The sequence below is a fragment of the Caenorhabditis remanei genome, chromosome I (assembly GCF_010183535.1).
Source record: "Caenorhabditis remanei strain PX506 chromosome I, whole genome shotgun sequence".
In the NCBI taxonomy this organism is placed as follows: Eukaryota; Metazoa; Nematoda; class Chromadorea; order Rhabditida; family Rhabditidae; genus Caenorhabditis; species Caenorhabditis remanei.
In genome coordinates, this window is record NC_071328.1 from 4,499,331 (window position 1) to 4,516,183 (window position 16,853).

Below are 16,853 nucleotides of genomic sequence, written 5' to 3' on the forward strand. Positions count from 1 at the left end.
GTTATGGGCCGTTTTCTAAAATGTGAAGACGTGAAGGATTTTTTGATGTTATTGGATTCGGGAAATATAGAGGATTCCAAACGTGTTGTCCGTTTCTGGATTGATCCACGTCATAAAAAGTTATGGGCCGTTTTCTAAAATGTGAAGACGTGAAGGATTTTTTGATGTTATTGGATTCGGGAAATATAGAGGATTCCAAACGTGTTGTCCGTTTCTGGATTGATCCACGTCATAAAAAGTTATGGGCCGTTTTCTAAAATGTGAAGACGTGAAGGATTTTTTGATGTTATTGGATTCGGGAAATATAGAGGATTCCAAACGTGTTGTCCGTTTCTGGATTGATCCACGTCATAAAAAGTTATGAGCCGTTTTCTAAAATGTGAAGACGTGAAGGATTTTTTGATGTTATTGGATTCGGGAAATATAGAGGATTCCAAACGTGTTGTCCGTTTCTGGATTGATCCACGTCATAAAAAGTTATGGGCCGTTTTCTAAAATGTGAAGACGTGAAGGATTTTTTGATGTTATTGGATTCGTGAAAAAAAGATGATTGTAAACGTGTGGTCCGTTTCTGGATTGATCCACGTCATAAAAAGTTATGGGCCGTTTTCTAAAATGTGAAGACGTGAAGGATTTTTTGATGTTATTGGATTCGGGAAATATAGAGGATTCCAAACGTGTTGTCCGTTTCTGGATTGATCCACGTCATAAAAAGTTATGGGCCGTTTTCTAAAATGTGAAGACGTGAAGGATTTTTTGATTTTATTGGATTCGGGAAATATAGAGGATTCCAAACGTGTTGTCCGTTTCTGGATTGATCCACGTCATAAAAAGTTATGGGCCGTTTTCTAAAAAGTGAAGACTTGAAGGATTTTTTGATGTTATTGGATTCGTGAAAAATAGAGGATTCCAAACGTGTTGTCCAATTCTGGATTGATCCACGTCATAAAAAGTTATGAGCCGTTTTCTAAAATGTGAAGACGTGAAGGATTTTTTGATGTTATTGGATTCGTGAAAAAAAGATGATTGTAAACGTGTGGTCCGTTTCTGGATTGATCCACGTCATAAAAAGTTATGGGCCGTTTTCTAAAATGTGAAGACGTGAAGGATTTTTTGATGTTATTGGATTCGGGAAATATAGAGGATTCCAAACGTGTTGTCCGTTTCTGGATTGATCCACGTCATAAAAAGTTATGGGCCGTTTTCTAAAATGTGAAGACGTGAAGGATTTTTTGATGTTATTGGATTCGGGAAATATAGAGGATTCCAAACGTGTTGTCCGTTTCTGGATTGATCCACGTCATAAAAAGTTATGGGCCGTTTTCTAAAATGTGAAGACGTGAAGGATTTTTTGATGTTATTGGATTCGGGAAATATAGAGGATTCCAAACGTGTTGTCCGTTTCTGGATTGATCCACGTCATAAAAAGTTATGGGCCGTTTTCTAAAATGTGAAGACGTGAAGGATTTTTTGATGTTATTGGATTCGGGAAATATAGAGGATTCCAAACGTGTTGTCCGTTTCTGGATTGATCCACGTCATAAAAAGTTATGAGCCGTTTTTTAAGATGTGAAGACGTGAAGGATTTTTTGATGTTATTGGATTCGGGAAATATAGAGGATTCCAAACGTGTTGTCCGGTTCTGGATTGATCCACGTCATAAAAAGTTATGGGCCGTTTTCTAAAATGTGAAGACGTGAAGGATTTTTTGATGTTAATGGATTCGGGAAATATAGAGGATTCCAAACGTGTTGTCCGTTTCTGGATTGATCCACGTCATAAAAAGTTATGAGCCGTTTTTTAAGATGTGAAGACGTGAAGGATTTTTTGATATCATTGAATTTGGGAAATATAGAGGATTCCAATTACGATCCACTGTAGCATCCAGAAGGGGGTGTTGAGAAAGAGGTTTAGTCGTCGTTAGGCGACGTGAACCGACTGGTTGTAAAAATTTGTTCTGCTCGAACAAGTGAAAAATAGGGCCAGTCGGTGTGTCTGTTTTGAATTCAAAAGTGGGCGTTCTTTCATTTTCCTTCAAATCGAGCAAGCTAATTTTTGAATATAAAACTTGCTAAGCACCGCGCACGAGGCGCAGCCGAGTTCTGCGGAGCCCGCCGGGAGGCGGGGGACGCTAGTCACATGGATCCATTATGGATCCATTTAGGACCCACGCGAGATCCGTAGTTTCTTTGATTCTATTGGGTTCATTGTCTGTATTGTGTTCTTTCTATTGTTTTTCAACTTCTATAACAATAAATACTCGGCAGTCACCGGCAACTTTAGCGCGGAAGTTGGTCGGCTTCAGCTCGGAGGTTGGTCGGATTCTGGACAAGACCGCAGCCGACCAAGGTCCGATCAACTTCTGGGCAGCCGACAGTCATTTCGAAACTTGTGATCAGAAGCCGACCAATGTCCGAGCTAAAGCCGACATTCTCTTAACTTCTGACCAGAAGGTGACCAAGATCCGATCTAAAGTCGCCGTTCCTTCAACTTGCGGGTAAAAGTACAGGAATTGTTTCAAATTCCGCCCAAAAGGTGATCTAGATCCGACCTAAAGTCTGAAATCGTTAAACTTCCGGCCAGAAGGTGAGCAAGATCCGATCTAAAGCCGAATCGACCTCAACTTCAGCCCAAAAGTTGCCACACGACTGCCGAGATAATGCAACAAATGTTCAGCAAACGAGACTCCGCCCACTTTCCTCAATAGACTTTTTTCAATTGGTGCGTGAAATGGAATTTTTCTAAAGAAATTAGAAGTTTTCATCAGATTGTGTATCGTACTGTATCGATGGAGCATATTCGCTCTAGTGAGACAAAACACCATGTGTCTGACAGATTAGATTGTCGTTGGAATGGAAGGTCCTCTCAATACACTGCGCACAGTACTTTGAGAGGGCCTCTACGAGATGAGCACACACACACGATTCACTACATCTCCTCGTTCAGATCATTGATTTTTTTTGAATCTCTCCCTTTTTCCACCTCTCTTCCTCTATTATATTCTTTATTATTTCAGAATGAAAACTATGAAACTTTCTAGTTTTCCCTCGGTGGTCCAAGCTGAAATATTCTCAAGTATGGAACTAATCGATATTCTTTTCCTGTCGTTTTATCTTTAAAGAGATAGGATGTACCAAACTTTTGCTGCCTCTGTTATAGGTTTTGATACGTTGTGTCGATGATCTTTGTTTCAATGTGCGGGCATGACCCACTCGAATTTTACCAAATTGGAAACTGAAGTTCCGAACAATTTTGCTCTATTTCTGACAAATGATGATAGATATGTTCAGATGGATAGGACTTCTGATTCCAGGTCCTTGAAATTTTCTGTTCGTCCCTTTGCTCTTCTCAGTTTCCTCTAGATCCTCCATTCATCATTCTCCCATTCAAATCCTCCCATGCAGGGATCTACCCTCTGCTAATAGCACCAAACCTCTTTCATGTTTTGATTTGTCAGATTGATTTGTATGTAGATGCCATTAATCCCATCTTGTCACTCTCTTTCTTTCCCAGAAGGCATAACTTCTTTTCTTTCGAGAACATTCTGAGCAGATGACCGTAATATTCTCTTGCCCAGAACCTTGTGGCCTTACCTTACGGCATTCCTGTGCACACATAGCACACAGTCAGTCCTCATTCATTCCTCATTCATTCAGGCCTTCTACCTCCCGTCTTATTGATTTTCCCTCTCATTTTCTTGTCGACTCAACCTCATAGCTATTTTTCAGGAATGTCGGATTCCAGCTCTGAAAACGAGGCATCCTTCGATTTTCTCAGCGATTCGGACCACTCGGATGGGTCTGATGTGGAGCAACAAGAGCCAGAAAAGATGGAAAATGTGGTAGAGTCTTCTGGAGAAGATGAGGTATCTGACGACGGCGTGGACTCTTCTGGAGAAGATGAGGAAACATCGGAGAGTGAAGAAGACGACTCTTATGAAAGCGACTCATTTGAAGATGACGAAGAATCGTCTGACGACGAAGAAGAAACTCCACAGAATGCGGACGTTAAAACTCTTCTACAAGCTTCTGAGGAAGCCGCGTTGAAGCTATTAGACGAGAAGTATCTGACCAATAGGGAATCTCTCCGAGCTTTGGAATCCGTCGAACGAAACACAGATCAAGAAGCCAAGAAAAAGATTGAGGAAGCATATCGGCTGAGCTTACAGGAGTATGCAGAGCTGAGAGCTCAACAATCACTGACCGCGGAGCCACCAGTGACTCCACAAGCCGTGAATCAGAGATCAGGTTCTGGGCAACAAGCTCCATATGATGTGGAACGTGCAATAGCTGCAATAGAAGATATATTGCAACATATTTCCAAGACTCCGGAGCACAACCAACGCAGGAGAGATGCTCGAACTCCAGCACGTGATGCCAACGCCATGGGCCAAGAAGACTGGGCAATAATAGGTGCTGTCGTCGTCATGGCTCTTCTCTGTCCCTTTATAACTTGGTATTCAATGGTAAGTTGTTATCAAGTCTAGAAAGAATAATATGCATTTGAAAATTTTCAGGAACAAATATACTCCGCAATGCCAGAAAAAGATCTGAGAAACTTCAAGTGTCTCGAAGATCTACCAGAACATCTGATGACCAAATGGACCCCCGACTTTTCCAAATACCAAGGAGTTGAAGCCTTTGCTCATGAAATTGGAAACCAAGAGGATGCCAAATACCTCTACGAAATGCATCCAGTTCTCACAAATATGGAAGAAAATCAGGTGGACTTGCAGTTTTACACAAAAAGTGAAAACGTGACCGACAAACCAATTCGTTTAACCGGCCCATGTGTCTACAAAAATAGACAGTTCACGGTCTTCTTGAAAGATGGATTTTTGCATTTGAATGGGGAGTATCAAGTCAACGGGGAAATGAAGAATGCCACATTTGTCTACAGTATCTCAGAATAACTTATTTTAACTTTTGTTGTTAATTTTCCTATTTTTTCTTTTTGATATCTAATATCCACCTTCCAAAATTCTCATTCATTATCTCAACTCTTTTGTTTCTATCTCCCATTTTCAGTATAACTTGTTCTGTTTTTCTTTTTTAATCAATAAAAGTGATACTCATTTGTTATTCTTGTGAATCAAATGGTTGTTTGATGGTATGTACAGTACTCAACCATACAGAATGTCGCACTCGCAGATTTCAGTTAAAAATGGTCAACTTTGGAAGTGTGTCATGGCCTCATTGATCATCTCACAAATTTTTATGGAGTTTAGAGATCAAAAGTAGAGCTTCATTTTTGTAATTGATAACTTTTTTGTACGAGGCCATCCTAAAAAGTTATCATTCGGCAAATAAATTTTTTGCTACCTTTGTTTTTAGTGCTAGAACGTGAAATGTATTGTGATGGACTGCAACTTTTCAGGTCAAAATCAAAATTGTGTCAACTACAAAAGTGAAGTTTCACTTTTAATCAATAAGGACGTGGCACACTTTCAAAGCTGACCGTTTTCAGCTGTATTCCAATAGAAGTGAAGGGGATTCTAGCAAAAGGAGGCATGATTTCTTATTCGGAATTCAAAATTCCTTAATTTCGAGGAATTCTATTAATCCGGGATTCTAGAATTTCAAATCTAAAAACTAGAAGTCGGAACCCAACATACGGAATCCGGGATCTGGAACAATTTTGGCTTTGTCGATCTTATTGTTTTAAAAAATTGACGTTTCGAAACCGAGACGTTTCGAAACCAGAGTTGTGAGGAACTCCGACTTCCGACTTCCTGGCTTTTTTTTCACTTCCGACTTCCGAATTCCGTCATTCCATAACTGTGAAAGTTAAGAAGAATAAATTTTGCAGAAATAAATGGAAAAATGGTCTAAAAGGATAGAAAAAAAGGATTTTCTTCAGCGAAAAACTAATTTTCCACTGATTTTCCAGAATTTTATGATTTTTCTCTTGGAGTTTTGAATATTTGCGGAATAAACCACTTCCTAATTCCGACTTCCGACTTCCGGACGATTTTTCACTTCCGACTTCCGACTTCCGTTTTAGAAAAAATCTCTTCCGTTCGAAACCAGACGTTTCAAAAATACGACATTTCAGCACTCAACTTGAAAAAATCACTGAAAAATTACTCATGACCGTAAAATTGGATAGAAAATTAGGAATGTCAAAGTTGCAAAATTACTCGGTTTCGAAACTCTCATTTTGTTCATCTCATCTCTACAAAAAAATTCATTCCCACGTGGTCACCTCCCCCTCCATATCCCATTTCCCATAACCACCGTAACCCAGCCTCATTCTCATGTAATCTCATTTTTCCTAACTCCCCCAACTCCTCATTCATTGCTTATCAATATCCAAGAAAATATCAAATTTTGTGCTCCGCGATCATTTCACTTGGAATAATCATGAACATATCTCAAATGGCATCGATCGAGAAAGCACCGTATTATCACGGATTCTTGCCGAGAGAAGACGTGAAGATGGTGTTGAAAACGAACGGAGAGTTTCTTATTCGGATTTCGGAGCCGAGGAAGGGGGAGCCGAGATCCCATATTTTGAGTGTTTTTCACAATCAACCACCCAATATTGATGAGGAGACTTGGGTGAGTGAAGTAATCGCGCTCTATTGGAATTCGCTCTACCGGAATCTCGTTAAATGAGAAAAGTTACGGTGGAGCGAAGTTGTAAAAACCGTGTAGATACAATGGAATTGGGCTGAGCTCCGGGAAGTTCTGGAATAGAGACATTTCGAAACTAGGATGTTTCGAAACCGAGACAGCTCGAAAGAAGACAATAATGAGGTTTCGATATGTTTGGTTTCGAGGTGTTGCGTTTTCAAAGTGACCCGGTTTTGAAACGTCCCAGTTCCAAATGACTTTGAAGCCAGACCAGATTGTATGACGTTTCGAAACCGAGACGTTTTGAGACTGAGACGTTTCGAAATCGGAAAAAGTTGACAGAAAAACCTAGTTTTCCAATTAATTTTCTATGCCAGATAGGTGTCAAAGTACCCCAGTTTCAAACTGTCCCGGTTTCGAAACGTCTAGTTTTGGAAACTGAGACGTTTCCCAAGGAGGTATACGAGTTCCTTGAACTTATCTTATCTAGACATTCTCTGATTCTGGATCTCTTCTTCTGAAACGATTGTGAGATTTCGATATGTTTGGTTTCGAGGTGCTCCGGTTCCAAAATGAGTTTGATGTCAAACCAGATTATGAGACGTTTCGAAACCGAGACATTTTGAAATTAAGAAATTTTGGTACTAAAAATTGAAACTAATTTTCCAATTAATTCTTCTTGTCCCAGATTAAAATTGTCGTGGTTTAGAAACGTCTAATTTTGGAAACTGAGACGTTTCGCAACCAGTTCCCGGAAGTTATCTAATCCCACCGTCTTCTGATTCTGAATCTATTCCGAATCCATTATTTCAGATCAAACATTTCGTGATAAAATGCAATGACAACAAAGTTTTCATTGAGAAAAACGCGTTTCCATCAATCCAAGAGCTCGTAGATCATCATATGAAAACAAAAGATTCCGTGAAAGACGACGTCCTTCTACTCAAAGCTCTGCCACGTCAACCATGGGAACTCGATCATGAAAACATTGAAATTTTGAAGAAACTGGGAGAAGGAGCATTTGGAGAAGTTAGTATGGGGAAGTTGAAGTTTCGAAAAGGAGGAAAAACGGTGAATGTTGCAATAAAACAAGCGAAACTCTCGAATCTGACCAAAGATCAAATCAAGGAATTTATGGGAGAAGCGAGAGTTATGAGACAGTTCGGACACCCGCATGTCGTCCGTTTCTATGGAGTCGCAGCCACGACTGAGCCACTTTATATGGTTATGGAACTGGCGACAAATGGAGCATTGGATAGTTATTTGAAGAAGAATCCAGACTTGGCGATTGAGAAGAAGAATGAAATGATACTTCAGGCGGCATGGGGACTCGAGTACTTGCATAGTAAACCTGTCATGCATAGGGATATTGCCGCGAGAAATTGTCTGTATGGAGATGGAAGAGTCAAGATTTCGGATTTCGGATTGACTAGACATGGATTGACGTATCAGGTGGGAGTGGGAGTGGGTTTGGGAGACTGGGTTACTGTAGTCAGAGGCCAAAATTCAGGTGCGCCGGAGCACGTTTGCTCACTCGGAAGATTTCGTCTTTTTTAGAATCTACAATTGCTTCACGACTTTTCTAACCGCGCACTAATGATATTCTCCTGTTTCTCTTCGTCTCTTGAGCACTGTTTTTGTCCAGTTTCTATTTGGGTTACTGTAGTTTAGATCCGAGAATCCGAAAATTCCAGACTTTTCGAAAAATCCCCGGCTCAGCCCGGATTCAAAAATGGGCACTCATTTTTCAAACATTTTTTTTGAAAATTTTTGAAATTTTTGATGGCTTATCAGAATTTCCTTTAATTCTGAATGATATTAATGATAGTCAAAATGTTGACTATTTCGCGAACAAAATTCAAAAAATTCGAAAAAATTTGATTTTTGAGTTTTGGTGCTAAGGCTTGGAAAATCAAAGTTTTGGTGTTTTGTTTCGATTTCTCGGGTTAAATCTGGAAATGGATTACTGTAGATCCACCATCTAAAGCTCCGCCCCTTATAGACCTATATTTCCAGGCAGACCCAAACAAGAAAGCTCCGATCCGTTGGCTCTCGGTTGAAGTCATCACTCAACGTCTGTTCTCTCTGAAAAGTGATGTTTGGGCATATGCAGTCATGAGTTGGGAAATCTATAACAATGGAATAGAGCCGTATCCTGGAATGATGGTTGCCGAAGTAGCACAGAGAGTTCTCGGTGGATATCGGATGGAACTACCGGATAGTCTCAGTTTGGAAATTAAAGTTCTTATTGTGAGTTATTTTGTTTGATTAAAAAACGTTTTAAAAAGAAAATTCCCATTTCGCAGGCAAGAGCCTGGGCTCAAAACGAGAATGAGAGACCGTCGATGGCTGAAATCGCTCTGGAACTTCAACGTATTACTGGAATTGTCAGACCGGATTTCGTAGCGATGGAGGCTCAGATCAAGAAGGAATTGATGGTTGCGAACAATTTGACGAATAAGTCGCATGTTCGAAAGAATAAAGCACAGAAAGGACGATTGCCGAAGGGAATGTAGGAGAAAGGAATGGAATTTGTAGAGGGTTTTATTATAATTTGGATAGGAAATGAAGTTTCAGAGAGAATTATTCTGGTAACAATTCAGCCTTTTCAGCCCACATTATTTCGAATAATTCGAGATTCGATGCCACTCCCGTCTTAGTCTTCTCTCCAATCTCTATGATTGTCCGTTTCTCGGAAGTCACTTTAGTTGTCATGTAGATTGTGGCAGCTGCTATATTCATAGGGATTCTACTGAAAATGGTTTGTTGGGCTTCAAATTTCTCTCTATTTGGAGAACTCGTTTTCGAAAAACCTATGTGAGAAACATCTTCTTTACAATCGCCTTTCGAGCAATCCCTAATGCAGCTTCTCGGAATGATTCAGATAATCCTAATAGTCTACAAATCTCTGTAATAGTCCGTGCAACACAATCATTATACCAGGTTACAACTAGTATGGCGAATCTCACTATTTCTTCTACAGAAACTCCAAAAACTTCAGAAATATCAATGATCGAATTTGTTGAGTTCAAATGATGACAAGCAACAAAAAGACATGCTGCCACTTTCAGTTCTATGTTTTCTTTGTAAAGCTTCTCACACTCCCTGATACAACTTAAGTATCTCGAGGCGTATGTCTGAAAAAGGAGTATTGAAAACTAATTGAATTTGAAGACTGTAATAGAACTAACCTCACAACCAGGTGGCAGTTTTTTCCAAATTGCGTAACATTTGCGACGCAGCAACAAACCACTTTTTGATATGACATAATGTGGAGTGAGCAGGTGATTGATCTGAATAATCCTAGTTTAAAAAAAATCACGAGAAGCTTATCTAGTTAGTAAATCTTCACAGGAGCGACATGTGAGAATGATCTGTATACAATCTTTATTGGACTTACGTTTTTATGTTTTCGAACAAAAACAAATCCGTCAGGAGTTGTTTTGGCTGAAAATGCAGTTTCCCCTTTTTGAAATCTGTATATTTGAGTTGAAGGATTGAAATGAAATGGTAGATCAAAATCAGAATTAAATGGATTCTCTTGGCACTTCAATCTTGCTCTGACAAAGAACTCCGAATCGAAATAGTTCTGAAATTGAGATTATTCGATTGATAACTTCTAAACAAATACCTCAATTATTGTTTTGATCTCCATTGAAGTTTTCTGTCGTTCATTATGATAATACGAAAGATGTTTAATACTTTCAACTGGTACATCAAGTTGGTCATGACAAATGTATACAGACTGCACTTTCTTCCATTGTTCCAATTTAACAATATCTTTCAAAATATGCAGTTCAGTTCTAGGTCCACTAAAGATTAAGATTGTCTTGAGGATTTCTGAATTGAAAAAATCTGATAAAGTCGAATGTGAATGAACCGATACCTGGCTTGAGAAACGGCAAAAAACCCAATGAGAAGTCATCATTTCCCGAACTAAAAAGTTGAAGTGACCTAACTGACAATTGATGTCCAAGAGATGACAGAACGGATGTGATTTTACTGATTAGCGTACTTCTTGTATTGTTTTCGAATGTTTCTGAAATAGTTTTCTAGAGTGGAATTCACTATTCATGTAGCAATTTTCAGCTCACAGTTGTTCTCATGCATTTTTCAATCTAACAGAATTCAATAGAGCACAGTTGCAAAATTACTGCTGATAAGTCACCACTCCTAGCAACAAACCTTCTATGTTGATAACACGGGTTCTTGACTTTTTGTAACAGAATATTTTCCTCAATTCCATCAATGCAATTGTCACAAAATCCCCTCTTACAATCGACTTGCATCCATCAATACTCCTCTCACAATTCTCATTGTCTCGTTTTGAAAAAATGCAATAAATTGGGAGACCTCCAAAATTATTAACTATTTCTATTTCAATACTTCTAGGTCTTGATCTGAATATTATTTTATCAAGAGGAAAGATGATTGAATCGATAATATTGTATGTACGTTTTGAGCATTTTCCCAATTGATATCTGAAACAATTCTAGTTATTTTTGGTTCATGGAAAACAATCTCTTAAAATCAACTCACTTGGATTCATAATCCATCAACCGAATTATTTTCCATCTCGGAATATGAGGTAATCCATAAAATAGAGACTTCGTACGCATTTTTGAGTAAATATTTAGGAAATGTCGGCAATTCTCACCCAAATCAATTTTTACCGTATAGAGAGATCGTATGTAGAGACAGATGGTCATAATCTCCTTGAGTCGTTTCCTCCTGGGAAAACACCTCGTTTAATCGAACGTCCTGCTAGGTGGTTTATTATATTGATTCATTCCGAAATGCTCAGGAAGTCTCTATTCTATGGATTACCTGATATTCCGAGATGGAAAATTATTCGATTAATGGATTATGAATCCAAGTAAGTTAATTTTAATAAATAACTATTCAGAATTGCGTTAACGATAATAACATGTAACATTAAATGTTCCAGAGCAAAACCAAAAGTTACTAGAATTGTTCCAGATACCAATTAGGAAGATGCTCAAAACGTACATTCTGTCTCATCGATTCAATTATCTTCCCACTTGATCTCATTATATTAAAATCGCGAATTGGATGTATGGAGATTGAAATATCCACTAACTTTTATGACCCTCTTACTCATTATATTTTTTCTAAACGAGACGATGAGAATTGCGAAAGGAATATTGATGGATGCAAGTCCATTATAAGAGGGGATTTTATGAAAACTGCATTGATGGAATTGAGGAAAATATTCTGTTACAAAAATGCAAGAATTCGTCGTCTCAATATAGAAGGTTTGTAGTTAGAAATGGAGTAGACGGAACGAAAATTAAAGAATAATTCCAGAAAACTTCAAGAACGGAGAAAGAAAAAAACTAATCAATAGAATCACTAACATTCTTTCATCTATTGGACACCAACTGTCTGTTAAATTTCTTGAATTGTTCAGTTGTGGAAATGGAGACTTCTCTTTGGGGTTTCTTCCATTTCTTAAACCAGAAGTTCTTGAGAGAATTATATTCTTCAGTGGAAAAAGAACTAAACTCCATATTTTGAAAGATATTGTTGAATTGAAACAATGGAAGAAGGTGCAGTCTGTATACATTTGTCATGATCAACTTGATGTACCAGTTGAAAATATTAAACATCTTTTGTATTACCATAATGAACGACGAAAAACTTCAATGGAGATCAAAACAATTATTGAGGTATTTGCTTAGAAGTTATCAATCGAATAATCTCAATTTCAGAACTATTTCGAATCGAAATCCTTCGTCAGAGGAAGATTTAAGTGTCATGAGAATCCATTCATTTCCGATTTTGATATACCATTTCATTTCAATCCTTCAACTCAATTATACAGATTTCAAAAAGGAGAGTACGAATTATATGCAAGAATAACATCTGACGGATCTGTTTGTATTCAAAAACACGCAGATGTATGTCAAAAAATATAAACAGTGAATAGTTCTTATAGTTTTCAGATTGCTGACCTCGTCGCTAGACACGTCATTTACAGACAGAATTTGTTGTTGCGTGGGAAGTGTTACCTACTAGGAAAAAAAGTTCCGTATAGCTGTGTGGTTCGTTTTCAATACATCAAATATAAATAATTAGAGCTCTTCTTTTTCAGAAATATGCCTGGAATCTCCTAGATTACATTCATAAGGATGATGTGTTCAAGGAAGAGAGTCGTCAAGTGAAAGTGGCCACGTGTGTTTGGTTTGCAGGTTATTACACGCGAGCGTCGTTTTCGATCAACGACGTTTCTTCAGTTTTCGGCGTTCCTGTTGAAGAAATCCGAAAATTCCTCAGAATGCTAAAGGAATGGTTGAACGAAGTTCCTGCACAGAGTGTTATAGAAATTTGTGGGTTGTTAGGATTATCTGAATCATTCAAAGAGATCGCAGTAGGAATTGCTCGAAGGGCGACTGCAAAAAGATTGTTTTTCGGGTTAGTTTTTGAAATGAATTGAAAGAAACACAAACAACATTTTCAGTAGAAATCAGTTTAATACAGCCGCTGCCACAATCTACATGACATCTAAAGTGTCTTCCGAGAAACGGACAATAATAGAGATTGGAGAGAAGACTAGGACTGGAGTGGCATCGAATCTCAAATTATTCGAAATAATGTGGGCTGAAAAAGCTGAATTGTTACCAGAATAAAATATAATAATTTAAATGACTGCACTATTCCCGAAATGTGGACTTTTTAAAAACATAAATCGACCCCAATTTAGGGCTTGATAATAAAATTCTCTTGAATGTAGATCTGAAAATTTGATTGAAGGAAGCTATGAGCTGTCAAAATTCCAAAAATCTCTTACACTTTTTACGTTGACATTTTGATAGAAATATTTCGTAGTGCACGTGAGAGTAAAAATAAACTGAAAAACAAATGCTAATTTCATTAAATAATTTTTATCAAAATATCAACGTAAAAAGTGCAACACGATGAGAGAGATTTGGCACTTTTACAGCTCATAACTTCCTTTAATCGAATTCTCTGAACTACATTCAGGAGAATTTTATTGGCAATCCCTAAATCTGGGTCGATTCGTGTAAAAATAATCGAAATTTCGGGAGCGCGGTCCTCCTTTAATTTTGTTTCTTGTTGATTATTTTCCAAACACTTATTTAATAAATATAAAATTTCTTTTTTTCTGCTCCCTGTGAAAACGCGATGTTTTAGGTTAAAAGTCTGAATTTATAATCTTAAAAATATATAATTCGAAAAAAAAGAAAAAAAAAAAAATTTATTGAATTATAATTCAATAAATTTTTTTCACTTCCGCCCGTAAAACCGTCTACCGTAGTCTGTGCGCGACGAGACCCATTAAAGAAAAACAATCATGCGCCTTAAAAAATACAGTAGGAGCGCGCCGCACATGTCACTGATTTTTCCAGCAATTTCTAGTTTTTGAATACTTTTTCTCATACTTGCAAAATTCCGGGCTGGCCCGCCGGGCCGGCCCGGCCCGGCCCGCCGGGCCGAGAAAGTGCCGGCCCGGCCCGGCCCGGTCGGCCCGGATTTGAATTTTTGAATTTTTTTCACTAGAATTTTTTTTTCAATAATTTTTTTGTCTGAAAATTTTCCAAATTTTTTCTCAAGAATATAAAAAAATCAGTTTTAAGCGAGTTATAAGACCTCAAAATTCCAATAATCACTCCCCGTCGTCATTTTTTCAGTACATTTCAATAGAAATTCTCGTCATCTGAGCATGAAATGCATTCATAAATGTTCATTTTTCGAATTTTTTTTGAGAATTTTTGAAAATATTGCTTTCACGTGTAGGACGAAGAGAATTTCTATTGAAATATACTGAAAAAATGCACGACTAGCATCGATTTTTGACATTTTGAGGTCTCATAACTCGCTTTAGACGCATTTTCAGACATGAAACCAAAAGATATTTATCTTTTTCATGGCTTTCTGAATCGATTCATATCAAAAATCGTAAGTTTAGAAGTAGTTGTGTTCCCCTTTAAAAATTTTTCCAAAAAAATCGGAAAAATTTCGAAAAAAAAATTTGAATTTTTTTAGTACTGAAAATCCGGGCCGGGCCGGGCCGGGCCGGGCCGGAGAAATTCTGATTTCGGCCCGGCCCGGCCCGGCCCGGCCCGGCCCGTTGCAACTCTGCTTTTTCTGCTAAATATAGGTTTTCACTCTCTTCGCTCTTTTCAGATTACTTCCCATATGGATACACAGAGAAATAATAATTGGAAAATGGCTTGCGTCATCGCAAAATTCTCGCTTGATGCCGATGAACGTGTTTCTCCTCGTGAAATAAGTGGGAGAATAATCAGAGAAACCGCTTCATTCAAACAAAAATTACCCGAAATTGAGATATTCGTCAAGACATTCGCCCATAATGTTCTCGAATACTTTCCTCGTATCCATCCGTGGCTCTATTCTAAAATATTCTTCGTTTGCAGAACTCCTATTTCACCTTCTCTATTTAAATTGTATGAGTTTAATTATCAGTTTTATTCCTTCAAAAATTTGTATTTTCAGTTTTTCTGCCGATGCGTTCTTGACTGTCGATGAGGAGAACATCATTATTTATTACAAGCGGAGAAACGGAAAAGGCGAATTCGGAGGTCCCAAAGTGCGAAACGAGGGAATAAAGGAAGGCGGAGTTCAAACACCCAGAAATGAAAAACAGGCTGAGCTTGTTGCGGGTGGAAATGCGTAAGCGATATGAAACAGAAAAGGTTTCATCAAATTTATCTACTTTCAGTGAGAAAATTGACGCGAAATCTCAAAAAATGGATAGTGTGGGGATTTTGAATGGAAAGAATGGAGAGCAACATTTGGCTGGTGCGAACAGGTAGGACAGTCTTTTGGAAAGATAAAAACTGTCTATTTTTCAGAGCAAATATCGTCAATCCCACCAACGAAATGCCTGAAGCGCCGATGGGACCCGTTTCATCAGAGGGATCGAAAGAGAGTGTCAATCTGTCGATCTTACCTCCAAAACCAACGAATAATGATTTGAATATTAAGAAATGTGGTGACACTACGACTACAGGAGCCATCTACAACACACCGAGTACTTCAACTAACTTATCAAGCTCTGAACCGCCCTCGAGAATGATGAATGACGGATCGGTGTTGACCGATTCCCGGGTGACAAAACGAGGGAATAGTCAAGAAGGAGTCGCTCCACAAGGTGTATCGAAACCGAGGAAACCACCAGCATTCGATTTTTCGAGTATAAGCAATATATTAGATGCTCCCAGTACTTCCAGTGCTCTTCCTGTTTCTGATGTGCCTCCAACTCCGACGAATAGTGAATCAACTTCGAAAAATGTTGGTCGGAAAAGAAAAAGAAATACAGAAGAAGCAACAGATCTGCCAGGAGTACCAAAGCCGAAAAGAGCAACCAAAGCGTCTGTTCCGAACTTGGGCAACATGACTTTCGAAAACTTCCGAACATTTGTGAATCCTGGAGAAACAATGACTGAATTTCTCAGTCGTATAGTGGAACATCCGAAAGGAATCGGAGGGAGAAAGGGTCAAATCAAGAGAGAGATCTTCGACCATGTTACTGCACAATCTTCGATTGAAAAACAAATAATTGAATCTGAAAAACAGATTCGAATGCAGCATGAAGCGAAGGGACTTCACATGATTCCTCTCAAGTTTGAACCAAGGCAGAGATTGTTGATAATGCCTCAAATTCTCTCAACAAATGTAACAACGACGAGTTCTTCATATTTCAAGGACATTTCTGAAGATCTTCAACCGTTTTTCAGAACATTGAATAAAATTCTCGAAATTATTCCAAAGTCGGAAATTCTCTCGGATATCTACGGTCGGATTAATCAGTTTATTAAGTATTCCGAAATAAAAGAAATTGTAAGTCCGTTTGATCCCACAATTTCTTATATAGTTTCCATTTTTCAGGCGACAAGCAATGGAACAACTGAAACTGCATTCACGATAATATGTAACTGTGCAGTCTTGAATGCAGACGACAATGTGCAAAATGGAATTACATTGAGGAAATTTCTTACATTGTTACGATCGGAAGGAAAGAAAATATTAATAGACAACTATTTTGATAGAACCTGTCATTTTGAATTGCGCAAACTTGCTAATAATGATAAGGTACTGTTATCGCAGTCGCGATTTTGAAAGTGATATGTTTTTTTCAGAAATTCTCATTCCCGGTAGCTGAATCTTCGATTGCTGAAGCTCTCAATTTCGTTATCTCTAAATCGACATTGTGTATCAATGCATCTAATTCTGTTCAATAATCGATGCACAACGTCGCTATAGAATTTCTCA

General features: G+C 38.2%; 5 protein-coding genes across 5 annotated transcripts; 4 read left to right on the top strand and 1 right to left on the bottom strand.

Annotated features, from left to right (window-relative positions):
• Window positions 1-3,730: 3,730 nt before the first annotated feature.
• GCK72_000720 (uncharacterized protein) lies at window positions 3,731-4,912 on the top strand (the record flags this gene model as incomplete). The annotated part of the gene is made up of 2 exons (XM_003109133.2): window positions 3,731-4,465; window positions 4,517-4,912. 2 exons carry the CDS (start codon window positions 3,731-3,733, stop codon window positions 4,910-4,912), a joined length of 1,131 nt encoding a protein of 376 aa, XP_003109181.2.
• Window positions 4,913-6,362: 1,450 nt separating this feature from the next.
• On the top strand, window positions 6,363-9,091 carry GCK72_000721 (uncharacterized protein; the record flags this gene model as incomplete). Its single annotated transcript, XM_053722634.1, has 4 exons — window positions 6,363-6,560; window positions 7,389-8,027; window positions 8,592-8,825; window positions 8,882-9,091. The coding sequence occupies 4 exons, from the start codon at window positions 6,363-6,365 to the stop codon at window positions 9,089-9,091; spliced, it is 1,281 nt and encodes a 426-aa protein (XP_053591279.1).
• A 67-nt stretch (window positions 9,092-9,158) lies between these two features.
• Window positions 9,159-11,194, bottom strand: GCK72_000722 (uncharacterized protein; the record flags this gene model as incomplete). The annotated part of the gene is made up of 8 exons (XM_053722635.1): window positions 9,159-9,327; window positions 9,516-9,712; window positions 9,767-9,868; window positions 9,976-10,164; window positions 10,207-10,387; window positions 10,539-10,614; window positions 10,761-11,056; window positions 11,115-11,194. The coding sequence occupies 8 exons, from the start codon at window positions 11,192-11,194 to the stop codon at window positions 9,159-9,161; spliced, it is 1,290 nt and encodes a 429-aa protein (XP_053591280.1).
• Window positions 11,195-11,371: 177 nt separating this feature from the next.
• On the top strand, window positions 11,372-13,225 carry GCK72_000723 (uncharacterized protein; the record flags this gene model as incomplete). Its single annotated transcript, XM_053722636.1, has 7 exons — window positions 11,372-11,451; window positions 12,007-12,265; window positions 12,308-12,496; window positions 12,542-12,640; window positions 12,691-12,787; window positions 12,833-13,010; window positions 13,057-13,225. 7 exons carry the CDS (start codon window positions 11,372-11,374, stop codon window positions 13,223-13,225), a joined length of 1,071 nt encoding a protein of 356 aa, XP_053591281.1.
• Window positions 13,226-14,786: 1,561 nt separating this feature from the next.
• Window positions 14,787-16,822, top strand: GCK72_000724 (uncharacterized protein; the record flags this gene model as incomplete). Its single annotated transcript, XM_053722637.1, has 6 exons — window positions 14,787-15,025; window positions 15,075-15,251; window positions 15,301-15,390; window positions 15,434-16,421; window positions 16,470-16,673; window positions 16,721-16,822. 6 exons carry the CDS (start codon window positions 14,787-14,789, stop codon window positions 16,820-16,822), a joined length of 1,800 nt encoding a protein of 599 aa, XP_053591282.1.
• Window positions 16,823-16,853: the final 31 nt, after the last annotated feature.